This window comes from Nymphalis io, chromosome Z (genome assembly GCF_905147045.1).
Source record: "Nymphalis io chromosome Z, ilAglIoxx1.1, whole genome shotgun sequence".
Lineage (NCBI taxonomy): Eukaryota > Metazoa > Arthropoda > Insecta > Lepidoptera > Nymphalidae > Nymphalis > Nymphalis io.
The window spans coordinates 13049682-13072618 of record NC_065918.1 but is presented as its reverse complement, the minus strand read 5'-3'; the positions used below and the strand labels follow the sequence as shown (position 1 = coordinate 13072618).

The 22937-nt window shown below is 35.3% G+C and overlaps 1 protein-coding gene across 2 annotated transcripts in view; it reads left to right on the top strand.

The window, feature by feature from the left end:
• LOC126780483 (uncharacterized) overlaps positions 1-22937 on the top strand; it is a 50292-nt gene that overhangs the window by 14749 nt on the left and 12606 nt on the right. For both annotated transcript variants that reach the window (XM_050505010.1, XM_050505011.1), the window contains one exon: positions 8727-8925. In XM_050505010.1, the coding sequence (XP_050360967.1) occupies positions 8727-8925 (199 nt within the window). The remainder of the gene's footprint in view (positions 1-8726; positions 8926-22937) is intronic.

Sequence of the window (22937 nt, the reverse complement as noted above, 5' to 3'; positions counted from 1 at the left end):
AAGTCGATATATTCCACGTTCTGTATCTCCTCTAACTCCATCTAAATTACAAAACGGATTTTGATACGGTTTTTACTAATAGAAAGGGCATTCAAATGGATTGAGGTTACATATATAATTTGTTAATATTTTGGCATCATCATTCTCTATTACAAATAAGATCATAAAATGCGGTTATTTGCAAAGACATTTCCTTGAATTCATTTTTAATCCTTATTCAGGTAAATATGTTAGTAACCATAGCGATTTAATATTGATTTAAATTGTCTTAAACTGACACTATACCATTCGAATGAATAATTTAGGAGATATTACAGTAAATTACATTCCACCAAATACTTTTCGCTTCACGGCGTTTACAGCGTTTTACCTTTAAGTTATTTCATTTTATTGGTTATTATATTAGGTTTATATTAGATAGTTAGGCTGAATCTAGGTTTCTTATTTTTTGATTTTATTTTATGGCATATATACTATTTATATCTATACAAACGTTAAATATACAAAACGCAAATTTTATAAGTTTGTTTATACAACAAGGAAAAAAAATTCGAGAACCATGGCACGAAGTTTGAAAAAAAATTGACTGCTTGAAAAGTCTTATTTTTCAGATGGATATAAGAGTTTTTATGTAGACGAATTAGCTAAATTCATGATCATATTGGTCCACTAAGATAGGAAAGCCATATATCTTGAAAGCTTCTTCGGCGTGCACTGCGTGTTAAGGTTACAAGAAAATAACGTATGGCTGAATTATTCCTCATGAAAAATTCTAAATAAAAGTCCAAATCTGTTTTATAAGAATAACTTTTTTTTTTTTTATATATTCGCCGGGAGGGCAAATGACTCTACTCCACCTGTTGGTAAGTGGTAGTAGAGTCCAAACGCGACGACGGCCAGTACAGACGGGAAAAACGTTCTGCACTAGCCGCCTTCGCCTTGCCGGCCCGCAAGATGCCTCTTCACGCCTCGTTTGAAGGAACCCGGGTTGTAAGAGGAGGGGAACACGTGAGCTGGTAAGGAATTCCATTTTTTGGAAGTGCGACAAAGAAAGGAGTTGCCAAATTTCTTTGTTCGCGATGGAATTGATGTCACAGTTAGGCGGTGACATCGAGAACCAGCTCGCGTGGACTTAAGAAGGAAGGGGGAAGCAGGAATTAGAGAGAATAATTCCTCAGAGCACTCGCCGTGATACAGTCGATAGAAAGCGCTCAGTGCTGCTATCTCACGACGCAATTGTAAAGGTTCAAGGGTGTTTGTGACCTTTACGTCGCCAATAATGCGTACGGCACGTCGCTGCAACCGATCGAAGGCCTCAAGTAGGTACTTAGCGGAGCCATCCCAAAGGTGCGAGCAATATTCCACGCAAGACCGTACCTGTGTTTTGTACAGCAGGCACAGTTGTTGTGGCGTGAAAAAGCGCCGCACCTTGTTCAGAACTCCGAGTTTCCATGAAGCTGTTTTTATGACAGCCTCGATGTAATCCCTTGGACTAAGGTCGCAGCGAACGTCAATCCCCAGCATGGCGATTTTGCTTTGCATCACCAGCGGAGTACCACTGAGGGAGGGAAGAGGGGAAAATGTTGACTTTTTCGCCGTGAGAGCGCATACCTGTGTTTTCTTGGCATTAAACTCAACAAGATTATCAGAGCCCCATTTGGCGATGAGCTCTAACGTCTTATCGAGTTCAATGACAAGATTCTTCCGCCTCTCCTCAATTTCCGCTCGCCCAGCCACTGCGCGTCCGTGGTATCCACCATGCACTGTACTATCGTCTGCATAGCAATGTATGTTCCCAAGAGAGAGCATATCATTGATATGCAAAAGAAAGAGTGTGGGAGAAAGCACAGATCCCTGGGGGACCCCAGCATTCACTACATAGAATTGTGAAGCGCAACCATCAACTAAAACACGAAGGCTACGCTTGTGTAGGAAGCTGGCAATCCAGGTGCATAGCTGAGCAGGCAGACCATATGCCGGCAGCTTGGAGAGAAGACTTCTGTGCCAGACCCTGTCGAAAGCCTTGGAGATATCGAGGCTGACAGCCAACGATTCTCCATGCTTGTCGATAGCTTCACCCCAGAGGTGCGTTACGTACGCTAGAAGATCACCTGTGGACCGTTTTGGTCGAAACCCCTTGGACTTCATGATTGACGATCATTAAGTAAAGAGTGATCTTCTAGGTAATGGATCAATTGGTTGTTTAAAATCCGTTCCATCACCTTACAAAGTACTGAGGTGATAGCTATTGGCCGATAATTTGCCGGGTCAGACCGATTCCCTTTTTTGGGAACCGCTTGCACATTAGCTCTTCTCCAAGCCTCCGGCACACTTCCCGAAGAGAGAGAAAGTTGGAACAGGCGCGTTAACACAGGAGACAGCTCCGCTGCGCACTTCTTCAGCACTATGGCTGGTATTCCATCGGGACCGCTAGCTTTCCGTACATCAAGTGATTGCAGCTCCGCACGCACATCACGTTGCCTGATTTTAATGTCAGGCATCGTATGGCCACATGCAGGTACTGTAGGTGGCAGTGCACTACAATCATCGATGACGGAATTGTCGGCAAAGAGTTTAGCCAGGAGATCAGCTTGCTCTTGCGGACTGTGAGCTAGCGATCCGTCCGGATTTCTGAGCGGTGGCAGTGAAGGTTGGCAGAAATTGTTTTGCACAGACTTGGTCAGACGCCAGAAGCTACGGGAGCCCCTAGGATGCGAAACAAGGTCATGACCAATCTGTACAATGCGCTGTGCATCCGCTCTCGTGTATGCCTTTCTACAGGACTTGGAATTTTTATTATAGTTTGCTTTCAGTGAGTCAATGTTAGATGCCCCGCTAATGCAGCCGTTGATCCACTTGCGATATGCCGCCTGCTTAGATGATACAGCATCGGCACATTCACGAGTGAACCAACGGTTACGCGTACTCCTACTGATGAGATCTGAGCTAGGAATGTAGTATTCCATTTCCAGCATGATCTCGCCAGCAACAGCAGCGGCACTAACTGTCGGGTCATTCCCACTGAAGCAACGTTCCTTCCAAGGGACTGACGCATAGTAATCGCGCATACCGTCCCAATCCGCCGACTTATAGTGCCAAACGCGACGTTTGCATACCGCTAGTGGCGGCAGCTTGGCCTGTGGCACTCTGGTAGAAATAAGGCTGTGATCCGAAGAGCCAAGAGGAGCCTGAACCACAACCTGATATTCCACCGGGTGAGAAGTCAGCAGAAGGTCCAGTAGAGAAGGTGCTTGCCCATCAATGTCTGGGATCCTGGTGGGCTGATCAACCAGTTGGGTCAAGTCATGTGTGAGAGCAAAAGCATGAGCAGTCCTTCCAGCATGGTCAGTTTTGAGGGATTTCAACCAGGATTCGTGGTGAGCATTAAAATCCCCCAAAAACACCAATTCCGCGTTAGGAAATTGCTCTTGCGCAGCATCTGCCACCCGACTAAGATGGTCAAATAATCGGCTTGTCTCCAAGTCACCATTGTGGGATCTGTAGAGGCACACGTAGACTCGGCTCTAACGAACCAGGTCCACACGTACCACCAACATGGAGAAGGAGGGGTCCTCCAAGCAGCGCAGTCGGTGACAGCAAACATCCGTCCTGACGAACAAGCATACTCCGGCTTTCGCTTTGAAGGATTCTTCAAGCGTGTAGCCGGGATAATTAAGGTAGCTGGTATCGGCAGGACGGAGTATTTGTGTCTCCGTGAGAAACAACATTGCTGGCCGTGCTGTCTCGAGATGGTGGTGGACAGCGTTGAGGTTAGTGTGGAGTCCTCGGATGTTAGAGAACTCGACCTCAAACAGCGAGGGTATGGTGGGGGTGTGCACCGCTGTACGACCGTTATTTCTGTTTTGTTGCGCCATTTGGGAAAAATAAAATGGAAAAGAGACGTGAAGCGAGCGATGTATTGCCACGATAGGGATGGGCAAAGCGTGGAGGCGTGTTTCCCCAAGTGGTTGCCAAAAGGAAAAATACACTGACCCGCCGGACGGAAGGGCCCCCGAACCCCCCCGGAAGTGGCCGCCGGGACCCCACCTACCGGTCACCAACCGGCACGACGGTCCACCCCGAGATTATGCGTGGCCTGGTGGGGCAGCCTCACGAGCTGGTTAGGCACGCTCGGGCCCCTGTACTATGCCACGGGCGGCCAGCGGAACAGCCGTTTCTTCGGGTCTCCTTGTCCGGCAGGTCAATACAGTTTCCCCCGGCATTGGTTCAACAGCCGTCTCCAATTGGACCAACACCCATCGCGGCAATACTCGCTCGGGCTCTGGCTGTACGCTGGCTGACCTCGAAACGCGGCTGCAAGCCACTTCACGAGTTTTTCACCATGCGTTCGGTGGTAACAAGCCAGGCGGATGTTAGCATCCTACCACCAGATGAGCAGATGGTCGCTCAGATATCCCTTAGTCGCCTCTTACGACACCCATGGGAAAGAGAGGGGCAGTGAAATGTATTCTTTCTCCGTCACTGCACGGATAAATCTCACTTACAGTATCCGGTTTTATATTTTAAGTTTTGGTAAAAAAAATTAATTATTTGCGAAGATTTTTTAACTGATATGGTGTTTTTATATATATAAAAAAGTGTCTACTATCATTAGGGGTTTAATTTAGAAAATATTTGTCTATATCGCAACAAAAATAATTTTATTGTGGCGGACAGCGGTGCGATGGGGGCTCAGTTACGAGTCATCAATGGTCATCTTAAATTTGCAATTTTTAATGCGGTTTGTGTGTACATACATAAATAACTTAGGTCCATATTTTCGTAGTGTGGACCGACTGTATAAAAATAGTTTGTAGTACTACTATATTTGTATATCACTTCAATTGTTAAATAATAATTTTTGTTTTATATACTAACTACATATTAATACCAAAAAACTCATTTCCGAAATATTATCTCACTTGGTTTTTACGAAAATTCTCTCACGTTGATTGTAATAAAAGTCGACATGCCGTTGTATGCAAGTATCATGTTATAAATAAGTATAAAATAAATCGAGATGCAAATATTGTTCGTTGAAACTGCAGTCGATGTTAATGTCTATGGTACAGAGAATGCGAGCTCGATCTCATTATAAATAAGACCTAATTAGTCTTTGATGCATCTCTGAAATGTCTATATTCATAGTAAGATTTTTAATAATATCCTAGGAAACACTGACATCAAGTCTAATACGTTTTGACCGAGCTATTTTCGTTCAGGATGAACCGGCTAATCCTTAAAATGGCGTCGGACGGCGGCATACATAATAAATGATGTAAACCAGATTCAAAGTATATATTTATACATTGTGTTGCGTCAAAGACTTGTCTTTGCCGTAAAATTTATATTCAATATTTCGTTTTTGTTTATTGGTTTTGATTGGTATATAAAATTGGTTATAAAAAACTAACAGTCTATTTGCTTTTAAGTTCAGCTTGACAGTAGACAGTAATTTTTATTATTAAAGTGTTGATGAGTAACTTTACATTTTATTAGACTTTACTGCAGTAAAGTCTAATAAAATAATAAAAGCTGCAGGTTAACGATATGGAAACGTTAGAATTTCATCGAAAAACGACATATTTTTCTCAGCGTAGAATAAACTTTGAACGAGATGAATTGTAAACAGAAATTGCTATTTTAAAACTTATACGTTGCAACCGGGACTGTACCTCTTGCTATGATCGTTGATAGCGAATATTGAATTTAATTATAGTACGAATAAAATACAATGTAATAAGTTAATAACAGTATTTTCGATATGATTCGTCTATATTGTTGCGGACCTGATGGCATTCCAGCAATTGTCCTGAGGAACTGTGCGCCTGAACTGTCTCCTATCCTGACGCGTCTGTTTCGCCGCTCTCTTAAGACTGGTCAAGTGTCTAAGTCTCGTGAGCTTGCTAACGTGCAGCCCGTGCCGTCTCGGTTACGTCCATTCTGTGCAAGACAATAGAACCTGTCCTTAATACTAGGCTCCTGACGTACGTGGAAGCCAACGACCTTCTCAGTGACCGACAGTACGGATTTTGCCGAAATCGGTCCACTTGTGAGCTTCTGGTGTACGTCACACACACCTGGAGTGAGGCCATCGAGAAACACGGGGAGGCACTTGTTGTTTCTTTAGATATCTCGAAGGCCTTTGACAAGGTTTGACGTGATAGCCTTATCAGCAAGCTTCCTGCATATGGCCTGCCTGGTAGCCTTTGTGCGTGGAGACTTCCTGAGGAACTGATCGTTACGAGTGGTGATTGATGGCCACTCGTCGGATCAAATGGCTCTAATGCCTGTGTTCCCCAGGGGTCAGTGCTCTCGGCTACAGTATTTCTGCTGCACATCAATGATCTGCTGATACCCGGTATCCATGGGTATCCAGATGATTGCACAGTTGTCGAGAGCTAGTGAGGCCCAAATTCTGGCTCAGAGAAAGGCCATTTTTGAGCGCATGAGCATGACCCTAAGGGCAGTGTCTGATTGGGGCGATGTCAATTTGGTCATGTTCAATGCAACCAAGACGCAGGCGTGTTTGTTTTCCGCCAAAAAGAGGGAATTTCAGCTACCTCCCTCTTTCCGAAATGTGTCCGTACCTATAACTATTCACCTTGAGCTTGGCGTTACTCTAACGTCGACTCTAAATTTCGGCTCTTTTATTGAGTACAAAGCCCAAATAGCCACCCGAAAGCTTGGTATCCTCTCCAAACGTTGAGAGAGTTGAGAGTTGATTGAGAGAGTGAGATGTTACTATACTCCAGTACAACTGCTCAGCTTATACAAAGCACAAGTGAGGTCTTGTATGGAAATCTGCTCTCATTTTTGCGACGGCTCTGCTAAGCACCATCTTCGGGCTCTAGAGTTGATTGAGAGGCGAGCCAGGAGGCTGATAGGAGAGGACACATTGGTCGAGTCTAGACTCCAAAGTCTCGAACATCGACGTGTGGTTGCATCACTTTCAGTCTTCTATCATTTCGGAGAATGTGCGCAGGAATTACACGAACTGATTCCTTCCGCCCCCTTTTACTATCGAACGGCCAGGCATACGCGACCAAAGCGCCATAGGTACACAGTGGAAATCCCAGCCTACGTACGAAGCGCTTTGAATCCACATTCATCATTCGCACTGCGAAACTATGGAATGCTCTGCCTGAGTCTGTATTTCCTTATAGGTAGAACGTTGGTGTTTTCAAATCCAGAGTGAACAGGTTTCTTTTAGGCAAGCGTGCTACATCCTAAACCGTATCGATGCTTAAGATCAGGCAAGTCAACGGTCAAACGCTGCCTATTAAGTGTAAAAAAAAGTATATTGTTATAAATATTTATAATTTATGTATAATTTTCAGTTACCAAATACTAATGTAATCATATTTTAAAAAAATCTTTACTTTTCGGAAGTTATTTGTACTTTCCACTTCTATTTTAATTTATTATTAGTTATAACAGCACAGCATGCTTTGCATTACTACGACTATTTAAGGGCTAACAGAAGAAAAAAATTAAAAATAAACTGTTAGTGCATTTTCAGTGTGATACTTTATTCTAATCGCAAAAACTTACATATATGAATATATTAGGCTTTTATATGCTAAAAACAATGGCACTCGAATCTCTCGAATGGATAGCGTTTGAATATGGAGGGGATGTTGCGCCCTTTAAAACACATTAAGTTTAGCGTCATTTTGAAAACGATTACTAGTCTTTTTTTTCTAAAAACTCCGTCGTTTATTGACCTATACCTTGACCATAAGGCAGGATATTGCATATTTTACATATATATAAAAACTAGCGCTTGGCCTGCGGCTTCGCCCGCGCCCTAATCGAAAATCTAGTTAAAACGGTAGAAAACACCAAAATATTTTAATTATGTCATATTTTAGATGCGATAAAGCTTGAAGAAGTAATAAATATTCATAACACACACAACCTTTCATATTTCTGATATGAGTGCGATTATTATTACTCTAGTAATTGAACATAAATGGATATACTGAATTATTGTAATTCCTCCTTATATACATATTAGTTGTAGTATTTTCATTTCTATCAAATGAATATACAACAATATCTTTGGCATGGCATGCTACATATATTTTTTTACTACCTAATTACTTCCATGGGTAATCTTTACCCATGTAAAGCAGCAGCAAGTAGTGGAAAAAAATAACAACCCATTTTATCTAATATAAGGATGTAACTAAATAATTTTATGCAAACTTAATTATACCCTAAAACTAAGGAATAGGTAAACTTAAAAAAATAATAATGTACAAAATACAAAACAAAACTGTTACTTAAGTTGAGACTAATAGAACAAAATTACAACCTAGTTAAAAATTGCATTCTAAAGCTTGTGCTTTTATTTTTATTTCAATTTGTAATTTTTAGCCGTTTCAAAGATTAACCCGGACCAACAGAAATACAAAAATAGAATTAATAGTTTTGGTTTTGGTAACTCGTAAATAGCCATATTAACTTTAAAGGAGGCAGATATATTGAAGTCACAGATAGAAACTTCATTTTTTTTTATTTGGATAGATAACGAAGGTTCCGCCTAATAATAAAATTTCACAACAATTCATCAATACTTCTAGTTCCATGATATCAAAATCGATACGAATCCGAAACATTCAAAAGTATTAAATTATTATCTGTAATTACATTTAATCAAATTTGACAAAAAGGAAATATATTTAAAAAGGGGCAAAATTTTAATCATGTATTAATTTCAGGTAACTTCTGCTTCGGGGGCTGTACGATGTTCAAAGCGCAGACTATTGTGGAATTCATCGAGAACGCAGTGGAGACGTCGCGCAGCGGCCGCTATCTGTTCTTTCTGAACCTGCGCCCAGTGCTCGGCCCTGTCAGAGTACAACTGCTGTATCCAGTATCCCGATTTAAGCGTGTGCAGAGCTTACAGCATATGTGCAGGTAAATATTGTATAATATAATATTACTTTAGTATTATTATAGATATATTTCAATAGATTGTGTCAACGTGTTTAAACGATTGCTGAGCTGCAGTCATGCATTAATATATTCATTTCATAAGTGAGGTGAAAATTGTCTACGATTCGCTAATTTCTAAGTTACACTCCTCTAATACAGTTACTTTACTTGTAGAGTTAAATTTCTAGTTATATATTGAGTAACTCTGTTGACTGTCACGATCAAGAAGAATATGGCAACTTTTGAAATTCTTATATTACTTATTATCTTATATATCTTATATATATTGTATTACTTACAGCTTAAATTCAGACGTTGAAAATGGCTACTTTAGGCACTCCTTATTTGATTTCAATAAGTTTCCTTTCAGAGTCACTTAAAGATTCATTAAGGCAACACTTGATTTGTTTGCTATTTACTTTTGACGGCATACACGCGCCATAGAAAGCTTTATTTTAATGAAACGAAAATAGCCGTTTATATTTTGTCCTTAGGTCATATTGTGAGTATAAGAACAGATTGGAATTTAAATAACTGTAAAATTCGGATATTTTGGTAGGTATACGATATGTCTACGTTGATCATATTTCTGAATCCAAAAATATTATTCTTTGAATTCGTCATACTTAATCTGAGTTCCCGTAAATCCAGCAATCAGCTGCAAGGGCTCCAAGTTAATTGTAATAGTTATCAATCACCGTCACAGAACGTCTATTGCAGTTTTTAAGTTTGATGAAGTATTATGAGCGTAATCAATATCAATAGACCAGATTTTTATATCCCGCAAGGTTATCTGAGGTTTGTGAGTGACTCGATGTTATCTATTAAAAGTTCTAGCCGAGCTCGAGCTATTTTTACCATTTTTGACAGAATTATTTTTCCCAACGCCCGGACTATTAATATCAGACGAATCGATAAATCATTCGTTTGTTTCTTCGAAAACAATATTGTCTTATGTTATGTTAATTTACAGAATTATTTTATTATGTCGTTAACATTTCAAATGTTACATCAGAGTATGCTAAATCCTCATTAATTTAACCAATTTTGTATATTTTTGTCTGTAACACTTTTTTTTTCTAAAAAAGTTTAAATTATATAACCTTATATTATTATTATACCTTATTAATAAATTATTTTTTTTAAGTAAATAAATTATGATAATAAATAATTTATGAATTGATTAATGACTTGAAAGTAAAATTGCTAAAATTTGACTATGATTTGCAATTACTTTTTATAAGATATTGGTTTTATAATTTGATATGCCAACCACACGTTGAATATACTTATTTAGTTTTATTATTTTGAATGACACGATTGTCCGCTAAATGAGTCGTTCCATTTTTTTACACAACAAGCTTTTGATGCGATGTGCGATCTATGAGAGGGGGCGGATAAGGGGGCGCGCGAATGAAATATTAAATTTTGCTGGGCTATAATCGTACGTCAAAGTCGCATGTATTATTATATATAAAATAATAATAATAATCGGTTACTCTTTAAATAATGTGTAATTAAATAAATTGTGTTTAAAACGCACTTATCCTTACAATTGAAAAGACGACAAAATCAGTAGCCTTCAAAATCAACTAGATAAAATATGTTATTAATTCGAGTACAAAACGGAGTGAAAAAAAGTATCTGTGTTCTGGTTAATTCATATGTCATAGCAACCAAACAGATAATAAATAATATATTAAAATTTCGCGATACACGCGACATTTTGAAAGGCTTCTATTTATTTTTCGAATATAAAAGTAATAGCATAATTTGGCCTAGTAAGCTTTATTGTACGCTATGAAGAAGAGCTGGAATGAAACGAAAATGAAATGTTATTGGTTTCTATAACGATTTCATTAATTAAAACTTTCATGGATTATTACTAATTAACACAAAAACTCGATGAAGAGTAAAAAATAAAAAGGTTAATATGGATTGCAGAATTTGTTCGAGACACGGGGTTTGATTTTGCAAATAAACACTTTAATGTTTTATTCCTCAGGGTCAAATACTGAGCCGTAGTATTTTCATGACAAACATGGGATCAATTCTACTAATTTATAAAGGTTACGATACGCTACCCATTCTATTCCTCACGAAAATAAACCTCAGCTGTATCGTAAGTGAGAGCCAAAACTACTAATTTTCAAGTGTTACAATACGTTCCCTTGTCTGTTCCGATTCAACTTCGACCGAGCCGCAACTGGTTCGTTGTGTTAGTTGAATAGGAAAACGGTTAAACGGCAACGATTACATTTCGATTCGATTGCAATGAAGTGACAATTTGTCAGTAGAATTCACCCTCTGGCTCTACAGAATTTGTACATTAAAGGTTTTACCTTTAATGTACAAATTCATAAAAGTCTGTTTAATTAAAGCATACTTTGAAGTATTTACATGAGTTGTAGCATGAAATAGAACTCTGTAAATAATTTTTATTTTTAATTTTATTTCTACTTGGCAGAATAGTGAATAGTCAAAGTTTTAAATGCGTTCAATTATACTAGAGTAAATACATTCCCTTGAGTTCCCTTGGTGCGTTTTGTTACGGACGGACGCGGACCAGCCCGCACCGACGCTCCGTGGGAAGAAAAGTCTGTTTGCGTCAGATCTGCCACGAGTCGGTAACTTCAAAGGTCCGGTGTGAATTTTATCATTTTGGAATGACAAAATTATTTTGAAGCTTAAGATACACCAACACTATTGAAAGAGCCTTAGTGCATTGCGAGGATGTCGTGGTAGTCGGCGTCAACGGCATGCAAGATGCATAACGATATTCAATTTAACTGAAGTTAATCTTACTTTATTTTCACTCGACTCTATTTTCGGTTTTTGTTTTTTTAAACTTATTACCGATAAAATTCATTAAATTAAAAGTCGAAAAAAAAGACGTTCAAGATTGAGTCACGAGTCGAGTTTCGTACTATTATGATAGTCAAAAATAACTAACATTATAATGCTAAAATAAAGGAATTAAGATACTCACGGCTACATGCGAATCAATAAAAATAAGTTTAAGTATAAAAGTAAGTTTTATTTATTCCACGTACTAAAACTCTTCTAAAGCAAAAGTCAAAACATACTTATAAAGTTAAATATATATAAAAACAAAAAAATAAAAAATTAAATAATCCTCTAACAAAGTCAATTCAAATTTCACTTAAGAAATTAAAAAACTTTTTTTTGAGATTACTGAATATTTCTTTTTTTTAAGGACTGATTTATAGATTCATAGTTAGCTCAAATTATTATTTACTAGTTTGTTTTATTGTGGTTAACGTCAAAAATCCATTAAAATATTTTTTAACAAACACTGTTATATAAGTTACGGATTTTTTGTTTTTCGTTAATTAGACTATACTTAAGTGAGCAACAACTTCTAACTTGCATGTTAAGTTCGACTAAAATGGGTATTTTTATATACTTATTATGAAATCGTATTTCTTAGTTGGCTATATATAACGTTGGCTTCCTAATAAATAAATACAAAAAAATAAGTAATATAAAATCAGCACTAAAATGATGTTCAAAATTTCAGCTCAATGTACTCAACACTGTGGAAGTATGATAAATTTAAATGTGAGACTAAAATTTCAAAACCTACAGTAAATAGATAAAAAGATTATCCTTAATTTAATTTTTAAAGTTTCTAAGTGAGTTTTAAAATATAAAATACAAAAACTTGATTTCACACAAGTTTCGAACACTACGAGAGAAAAGTCAAACCTTTCACGGAATACTCAACGGTCCTTAACTAAAAAGAGTAACAAAACTATTCTTTTTCTATATAATTACCCTTAACTCAATACAGCTAGCAGCTCGGGGTAACTTTTCTAACCCTTCGTAAATTATTATTTTTTCTTTTTCATCTAAATGCGTCGAAATAGCCTCCAGTGATTTCATTGTTGTCTGAAAAATTTTCTTCCCCTAAGCTCAATTTTTTAAATTTGAAAACAAATAAAAATTACTACGGGCTCAGTTCGGACGACAAGGTTAATGAACAAACGGTTCGAATCCTTATTTGTGTAAAGCCACCGTCGCAACTTTACTCTTGTGAACCGGCGCTTGTAAAACGACGGCGGTTGTTTTGCAAAAGCAACACACCTCTGCGTAATTTTCCTCGTATTTTTCACATGGCCTTTTTCCTTTAATCTTTTAAATTTTGAAGCGTTCGCCGTTGATCGTAGTTCCGTTTCGTTTAATTGTTATTCAATTAATACCTCATCTCATTATCTAAAACCGGCTGGTTTACTTTTTGGGGATCGATTTTTTGTATTAATTATTTTTATTAAAACAAGGGTTCGTTGCGCTTTTTAAATTTTCTATATCTGGGGCGCTACCTTTATTTGGAATCGTTTATTTATTTCATCGGTGGTTTGGTTTTGATGCTAATTCTATAAGAGGACCAAATTTAAACCATTTTAGAATATAAATTCGCCGAATTATAATTAGCCGAATATAATAGGGGTGTATAAAAGACAGACATTTTATTTATATGTAACCGATGGTTAACATTTTTTACATTACCAATGTCTTTGGGCGTTGGTGACCACTTACCATCAGGTGGCTTATATGCTCGTCCGCCTACCTATTCTATAAAATAAGCAACTATAAGTTCAATTTTCTTTAAGTGAAAGCGCAGCTTACATAGCTTGCACAAATAAAGCATGCTTCGATTGTAGCGTTACTCAATCTCAATTAAACTTAGTAATTCAAAAGTCTTAATTTGATATGGCGTCAATATTCTTATCAAGATGAAACACAGTACTCTATGCGATGGTAAATATTAATATAAAGTAATAAAATAAAAAGTTTCTAACTTACTACAAAATTATTTTTCGCCCGCGTGTTTTGTAGCTGAAAGGTATAAAAAAATGCCCATGTCCTTTCTTTAAGTTGAAGCCTGCTCCGTACCAACTTTCATTAAAATTAGTTCAGTGGTATAGTCGTGAAAGTTTAACAGACAGTAAGAATTACTTTCGCATATATAATATTAACATAGTTTATATAATGTATTTGCTATATTAGAATTTACATTTACTTTATCGGTGATAAAGTATTTGTACAAGTACAAGCTGACGATAAATGTGTATGTGTCGAAGCTCATCGAAAGCATTACGAATTGGACCGACGGCGACATATCAACAGAAACATTCCGTTGTTAATCAATGTGCTGATATTGTTGGGCCATCAAAATGAGAACTGACAAACAAGCGCATCGTAATGAATATCGTTTACTATCGTTTACCTGTAGTAAAGCGGTTACCATTTCTATTTGTTGACGATGAAAGAACATCTCTTTCATACGTGTGTACATGTTTACTGTCTGACATTCAAGTTATTATTTCAATGTGCTTGTTTTGTGTTTATAATATTTAATCTCCTACTTGACGATGGTTAAAAACTTGTATCCACTAACTGGTATTGGAGTTGCGTGATGAAATAAGCTAACCTGCTCCTCAAAATGTGATTCGGGTTTAGCCCAGTAGTGGGACTTCACAGGCTTTTATTTAATAAAAATGTTAAAAGTTGTTAGTATTGACGATAACTGCCTCGCGAGAACAATGTAATGAAACGATACATAAAATAAACATAAGAAAGCTAATCTAATGATTTCGTAATACAATGAATACTTAAAAATTTGTAATTCAGGATGGTATCCGAGATGATACTCTCTCATATAGACTCAATATAAAATACTAATATACAAAATAAATATTTTATAAGTTGAGCTATAGTCATGTAAACATCCTTGAATCTATCTTAGAAGAAAAGTTGCCTTTAAAACATATTAAATATTTATATTAAAATTGAATGCATATTTATACTATCTAACGTATGTATAAATTATAAAATATTTTGTGAAGTTACAATTTTATACCAAAAATGCAAAAGTATTCCAACTTAATTCAAAATAGTTCTGACTGACTGTGCTTTACACGTCTCACGAAAATCAGCTAGATTTATGAAATTCTTCCTACTCTTGAGTTATGCTCGAGAGCTTTCGCTGCATATTGTAAGTGATTTCCTTTGAACATATCCTTAAATTGACGCCCGTTGAAATATTAAATATCTTAAAATGGAATATTATAAAACGTAATATCATACTTGAAATACTGTCTTGAAATCATTGTACAGAAAAAGCCTTTTATTTATTTCAACGAATTTAGTATAGTGGAATTTATTCATAAAATGTTTCCATCCATTAATAAAAACTGAATTTCATTGGAAGATGGCAATCGCAATGGACATTTAGGAGTTTTCTAACTATATGCGTCGCTATTTAACCGATTAAAGTTGTACATGTAAAACCTCAACAGTTGGATTTTTTTATTGTTTTATGGAACAGCCGCAAAACAATAAAAAATCCAAGTTTAAAAATGAATAACGCGAGTGTTTTTTGTACATTTGTGTATTTTGCCATTTTAATTTTTAAATTGTCCACTGCTGTAATTTTAGTGTTATCAATAAAGTATATTCTATATACAATTTTATTATAATATTTGTGTTCAAATGTTTTATTATAATTTTGTATTTGATTTCTTATAATTAAGTTAGTGATTGTTATTATATCGTAACGTAATATAAACAGTCGATATATAAATATGAATTGATATGAAATTACAAATATATTTTCAATCAACTGCATGGATGTACATCCCTCCGGCACATCATATTTCCACTATATTACTTACACGCCGTGTTATTGGTATAATTACTTGTAAATGTTATTATTAGTTAATTATTGACTAGCGTTGCGATGCGATTTCTTTCATCCCCGGTTTCGAACTGTAGATGCTGTTTCGTACAAATTAGAATATTTATCGTTACCGCTTAGCTAAAGTCTTATCGCTTTTATAGCCTAAAACCGTTCTCTGTAAATATAATACGAAAACAATAGTTACTATTCATGTTTGGACTAGTATTTTTTTCTAGTTTTTTTAAAAAAGCGTGTTCACAAAACTTTCCTACCTTTTAATATAAAAATATAAGATACATATAACAAAGGCGACATATAATATTCAATCGACAACAATATGTATATTATTTCTTTTAACAATGAATATTCAATAAATTTCGTTGAATAAATAAATTATCTTAGTTATTATCTTGAGTAATTGGTCAGTATTGTACCTACATTGGAGCAAAATCACTTAGAATATGTGCCTTTGTCTTCGTTACCGACTACAATACGATAGCTCGTCACCAGTCTATCAATTATTATTGTTATGCTACTAGAAACGTTGACGTAATGGAAAGCTACGTTGACTGAATAGTTTATATTATATAAGTAAAATAATATTAGCGTTCGGTTCGCAATACATTTGATAGAATCATATTATAGTTCTCAAATTCGGCTTAAATGCTATTGTAGCATTATTGATTTAAATATCTGGTTTGTCGCTACCGTACTGTCGAGAACTAAATTAATTAAAAACACAAATTCAGAACATGAAATACAGCCTGTGCTTTTTTGGATCGGCTATTGATTCAGTAATGTTAAAAGTTAGTTCTTAAAAAAATATTTATTCTTCTTTCTAAATTATATACTAAATTCGTTAGTATTCGTAAAGATAAAATTGTTCTATCGAAGGCCGTCCTACTACGTCCTAAACGCAGTAGCGTTTACTACTGTTACGGTTTCTTTTATTTAGTCATATATTTTTTTAGTCGAGACGCCTTTCTTTATGAATAATAAAAAGTATCCTTTTATTGGAAGGATTTTTTAATATTCGAATATTATCTTACAAGAAATATAAAATAACAATGTTGATTGTTGTTTGGAATCCATCCCATAGGAGAATAAACTAAAACCATTTCAAATATCGCAGTTGGAAGAGGAATAAAATGTTTTCAGGGTATTCAATCACTTGTTACACTTTTATATTATTATTTTTTTTAAATCCTCCATTGCACACCGCGAGCGCTGTGTTATCGAATTTTACGCCAGTTGAAAAAGTTTTTATTCAGCCACGAATAAAACTAAATATGTTACGTATAAAATATATTATTTTTATGAGTGAGCTTGTTACGGGATAAAATGTTTCAACTTATCATTTTATGAGTTTATTTTCCCTTTGACTGTTTAATCCAAACAGTTTAAAAAAAATAACCCTTGAAACTTTTTTACATTTATGTGTGGAATTTATGTGATCATAACCGCCTAGAAGCGCTGATATTTTTTATTCTGATTTAAATAATAGTAATTATACATATATTTATTATATATAGTATATTTTATTCAAAAGCATAATATTTATAATTTTTATTATGTTGTTTAATTAAATATCAATATCAGTTACTTTACCACGATAAGTCTAAAATCATTATCATTAGCTTAATTATATTTTGAGTGTCTTTTTTTCGTTTAGAGCGATTATTTTATTTAAATGCACGTGTTCGTTCTTTACAAAGCGACTGAATCGCTAAACAAAATGGTTTGAAATACATTATATGTCCAATCATTGTCCGAACGTGATTAAGAATTTTAAAAGTATTTAAAAGCTTTTAAAATAAATCTGTTTCCATGTTGGTAAAATGAAATCCTCAAACCGTTAAGATTGAATAAACAGTCCGTGCGGTTCAAAGAGCGCGCTATTTGAACTCTTATGTTACTAAAGCCTCGGTAAACCTGTGGACGAAACGTTCCGTTTACCCCCCGGGAGATTTATCAACATCGGCCCCCCACTCGGTTACAGATATTTCAATTTAAAACCTCATCTAAATATTAATTACAGTCAGCTTGATGAGTTTTTTTTAAATTGATAGAATCGCTTTATGTAAATTTAATGCTTATTTTATATAACTATTATTAACGCGATATTAAATATCTCTGTTCAACGTTAATTTAATAAAAAAATATATTCACTCTGTTTCCTTTGTTAAGTTTTATTACGATTTATATTGCTTCTATTAATAAATGGAAATTTAAAACAAATATAACTTTTCCAGCGCAGTTGATTTTTATTTGAATAAATAGAATAGGCCTTTTTGAAAATATCATATTTCACGTTTTCGTTTAAATGCTGTCTCGATTTAATACCGCAGGCATACGAATATGTTACGTTTGTACATTATGTAAAATATAAAATATGTATATAAATATATCGTAAATTTATTTGTGAAACGTGACCTATGTAAAAGACATCTACATCCTCCCAGCCCACGGCTCTGTTTAAAGGTCAAATTTAGAGCAATTTGCTAAGTGGTTATGGCGTAACGAGATATTAGAAGCAATACAAGTTTAAAATCAAATGCATTCGATTAAAAAAAATCAAACGCAAAAATCTCAAATTAAAAGTGGATTTCATATGAAAATCGTTTATAAAAGCCTTTGCGAGCATCCCTCTTCAGTATTCGTGATAATTAACGTTTAAATGAACGTGGTTTCGACTTACGCTATCCGAATATTGGTAAGTGACTCGAATCATCTTCCAATCGATACATGAACGATATGACCATTAATTGCACATCAATCCTGCTATTTGCAATCCAGTCACAGACATGTTTCCTTTGAATCTAGTTGCTTAAACCTTTGCATTTCAGTCCTTGTGTATTTGATCTTTTTGTTTTCGCACTTGCCACGCAAAACGATGTCTATTTTATGTTATGATATATACGTTTTTTACGTCGTGCAATAGAAATGTAATGGAAATTAACTTAACGAATGAAGAAACGAACGATTGATCGACATTTCAATGCTTTTATTCATTTTAATTTAATGTCGTGTGTGAAATCGATGACTAAGAAATTTACGGCTGCAAAACATAAGAGTTCGAATGTCGCGTTAAACCGTTAAAAGTTATTGGATTTTTTTTTGCCAAAAAAATCCCAATGGTAAACAGGATTTAGGAAGTTGGCATTATTACACATCTATTCAAACCAATTTCCGTTCAAGTCTTCCGGTCCCGTCTCGTTGCCGACTCGTCGGCTTGTGAGTGTGTGCGTATATAGAGCACCTGTCATTGCGGCACACACCTGCGTACTAATATATCTTACGTACTTTACTAATAATTAATCCGTCGAGTACGTACTTCATTAATATACAATACCGTTTGTTTAATTGATTGAAATTAATTGAAATTGAAATGCGTGTACGTTATTATTATTAAATTCCATGAAGTCTTTTAGCCAATTTCCTTCGTAGCCAATAAAATGCAATTTCTATAAATTGGAAGCTCTTAGATTGCCAATCACCTTTCATATCTATAGATTCTTTGATATAACGATGTCAAGTCGTAACGGCTCCGGCTGCAATAATGTGCCTTGATATAAGTGATATGTTTCGATTTCAATATTTGATGTTTACATATCATTGGAGGTGTAAAAAGAATAAATAGCATTATATTATTTTTACCGCTTTTAGACACCAAGATAAGATAATAGAGCGATATGTATTAATATTAATAATATGATATTCAGCATGAACGTTTCAGTTCTTCTTCGGTGGGTTCTGTGCAGATGTTTCCAAAAGCCGCTATGTACAGCAGGTATGCCATCCGGTATACCCGCCGATATACCTGCTGTATATAAAGTTTTGATTATCAAGACAGCAATCTCTCTCTGATCAACATTCGATGCTGTTTTCGTTATTGGTGAAGACGTCGATCTAGTAGCAGCGCGAGCGGTAACACCTAAAGGTCACAAACTGGGATTTTTCATCAAAATACAAACCTAAACGACATATATCAAAATTGTAACTACACCACCTTTTGCGAGCCAAAGGACCATTTTTGTCTCTACCATTTGTAGAGTTGTGGCTTTTTAAAACTTCATTGGAAACAGGAGAAAAACATCATAAGAGAAATTTCTTGTGAGGGGTTAAATTCTACTACATGTTTATCCCATCTGAATTAAAACAGCGTGTTAGAATAATGTACAAGTCTTTTCCTAAAATAGGAAGAGCCGTGTGTCCAGCTATGGAACAATAAAGGCTGCGATGCTGTCATGCTGTTAAGTTATGACTCTAACCATAGAATCTTAAGGAAAACGGTAAAACGCGTTTTCAGTAACATACTACCATCGTATGATATTCAATTAAGACCGAGTAATTATAATAATGTGTTATAATAGGAAGTTTTATTTGAGCCTATTCTTTTTTGAGACCAAACATTAACTAACATTTCAGAAAAAATACGGATTATTACGTATAGAATTTATACGTAGCGACGATCAGTAAATGTCAATATATTATTAACTTGTGTTTTGTATTTTTATTTTTATTTATTCATATGGATTAGCCAAAAAGATTAGCTTTAGAAAGTAAATCACAATCAGTGCATAACACTTTTATAGACAAGTCAGCATTATTTATGATAAGAGTTAATACAACTATTTTAATTTAACTCATAAAACTAAATTTTATATAATAATAGATATAGGTAAATAAGAAAATAAAACAAATAAAAAAAGATCACATATCTCCAAGGCGAAGCTAAATTTATTTTTATTTAAAATGTACGCCTACGTTTCTCGCCGCGCCGTAAATATCTATGTAATTTTAAATCAATAAAATATACTAGCTAGCCATCTCGACTTCGCAAGGGTAGAATAAGAGTCGTCTATATGAAACGTTTTCGTTGAAAGACAAACATACAAAGATAAACTGTTTTTTGGGACAGAAATCCGACCTCGTAGACATCCATAGGAAAAAGCTAATTTTATCACCATAGAATGGCTTAGGTTGTGCTTCAATACTTTAGTAACGATACAGGATAAACTTACGATTAGTTCTTTATAAAATAATATAAGATTTATAGGGATTCTCAAACTGAAGTTAGTAATTTAAAAAGTAAAATTCTAAGTTATGTAAATTAAACTATTTAAGAGCCGATATGACCCAGTGGATGAACACATCCACAACAGTGCGTTTTTAAGGCTTTTTCTGCCTTTCCGGCGTTTCCGAACCGATAGACATAGAAACTTTCAAGAAAAAGGCGTACTTATTTCTCAAAGGCCGGCCCTTTGGTGTTGCAGGTGCGTTGCCTGCCTTTAAGAAATGGCCCTCTTACATACAAAAAAAACATGGATCTATCTATTTCCAGCGCAAGCGCCGCTTAGTTTACTTAGCTTTTATGATTAGTTTGTTTTTTATTGTCGTACCCGGTGGCCAAAGTTTAGACCGTAAAGAAATTTGTACGCTTGTTGTCGTGGTTTAATAATCTCCAAGACCTCCTTAAAAGGACATTTTTAATCTTATTAAATGTGATATCAGAAAAAAGAGAATGATGTATAAACATTTAGTCGCATGTCTTTTTATTTCAGTAGCAAAATATTGTTTTTTTCCATAGTATAATTAAATTCTCGTATTTCATGGTATAATTGCCGTGGTTTTGGTTCAATCTTTTTTTGAATGTTTGACATAATTCCTTGTACGATAGACGTTTTTATTATAACAAAAATCAATTCGTTTTTAATGATAAAATAGCGTAAAACATACTTTATAAAATTGTAAAATGGTGGTAAAAATGAATTTTAGAAATTCTTTTACTATAAAATTTTTCAATTATATTTTTCAATTACTACAAAATAAGTAAATAATTATTATTAAATAATATTTCTGTTTGTTGTTTTAATAACAATTAAGTTTACATAAGTATCTTATCTGTACTAATATTCAATAATAATAGTCCAAATGCATGGCAATTTAGGTATATAACATTATTGAGTCATTTTTCTACTGAAATAAATTATTATTAAGCGTTTAACCTATAATAGTTTGATGAGTTTGTTTGAAAGCTTATCTCACGACCTACCAATACAATCTGATTTTTTTCTGCGTTAATACTACAAAACATATACACGCAATGACGTGTTACGTAGCACACCTTGTAGCGTTTCGACGTCGTGTCGTGGAAATCAAGGTAACTTTGTAACCCGCTACGTTACATTGTACGACGTCGTTTATATCATGCTCTTTGAAATCGTGAATTGCCGTTCAGCTTATCTCGTCACGATATGGCAACGTTATACGCTGTCGCAACATGCTACGTCACGATGCCGTGACGTGTTTTCTTGAGAAAGGTTATACATCATACACTATTACATCAATGCTACGCACGGCGTAGCCGAAACGCTTAACGTAAGCATGTGACATATCGACGACACTTGCCCGAATATGTTGGTGCAATCTATGGTTATTATTATTTGGTGTTTGTAATTTATATCTTGCTTGTCGTGAAAGAAAAACATCTCGAGGAAAATGGGACGCGCATCCAATGTTATTATGTCGTCGGTCCACTTTGTAGAGGACCTGCCCACGCGGCTTCTTCCGTTTCGTAGTCGCCACTCCAGAAACTTTCTGCCCCAACGGCCATCGGTTCTACGAGCGATGTGCCCCACCCATTGCTACTTCAATTTAGGAATTTTTTGGGCTATGTCGGTTACTTTGGTTCGCCTACGGATTTCATCCTTCCTGATTCGATCTCTCAGAGAAACTCAGAGCAATAGCTTTCTTCATTACTCTTTCAGTGATCCTGTTTTTATTTACTAATTCCGAAAATTCATTAATTTATATACGTACAAAAGTTCGCCTAATGAAGTAAAAATGGTGGGCGTGAGGGTACTTAATTAATACCACCATAATTGGGAACTCATTAGAAGTATGTGTACTACGTTTTACATGTGTGACGTCGTTCGTTTACGAGTAAGTTTATAAGGTTCAACTTAGTAGATACTATTATTAGATAATAACGATAATATAATCGCTAATGCTACCCATTAAAAATACACTGGGTTTTACATATACTTTCCGAGTAGAAAAATGATTCATATTATTATGTTTTTTACTCTTTAATAGTAAGCTGTAAATAATATTAAACCAATATCCCATTTTAATGACAGCATTAATTACGAACAGTTTTTAATACTGTATTAAATTTGCTATTGCATGTTGAACGTAATTAAAACAGGCATTTACCGTACCAACGACGGATAAAGAAATCCCTTCGCTCCCTCTCATCAATTTCAACGTTGTATATTTCGTAAGGTCG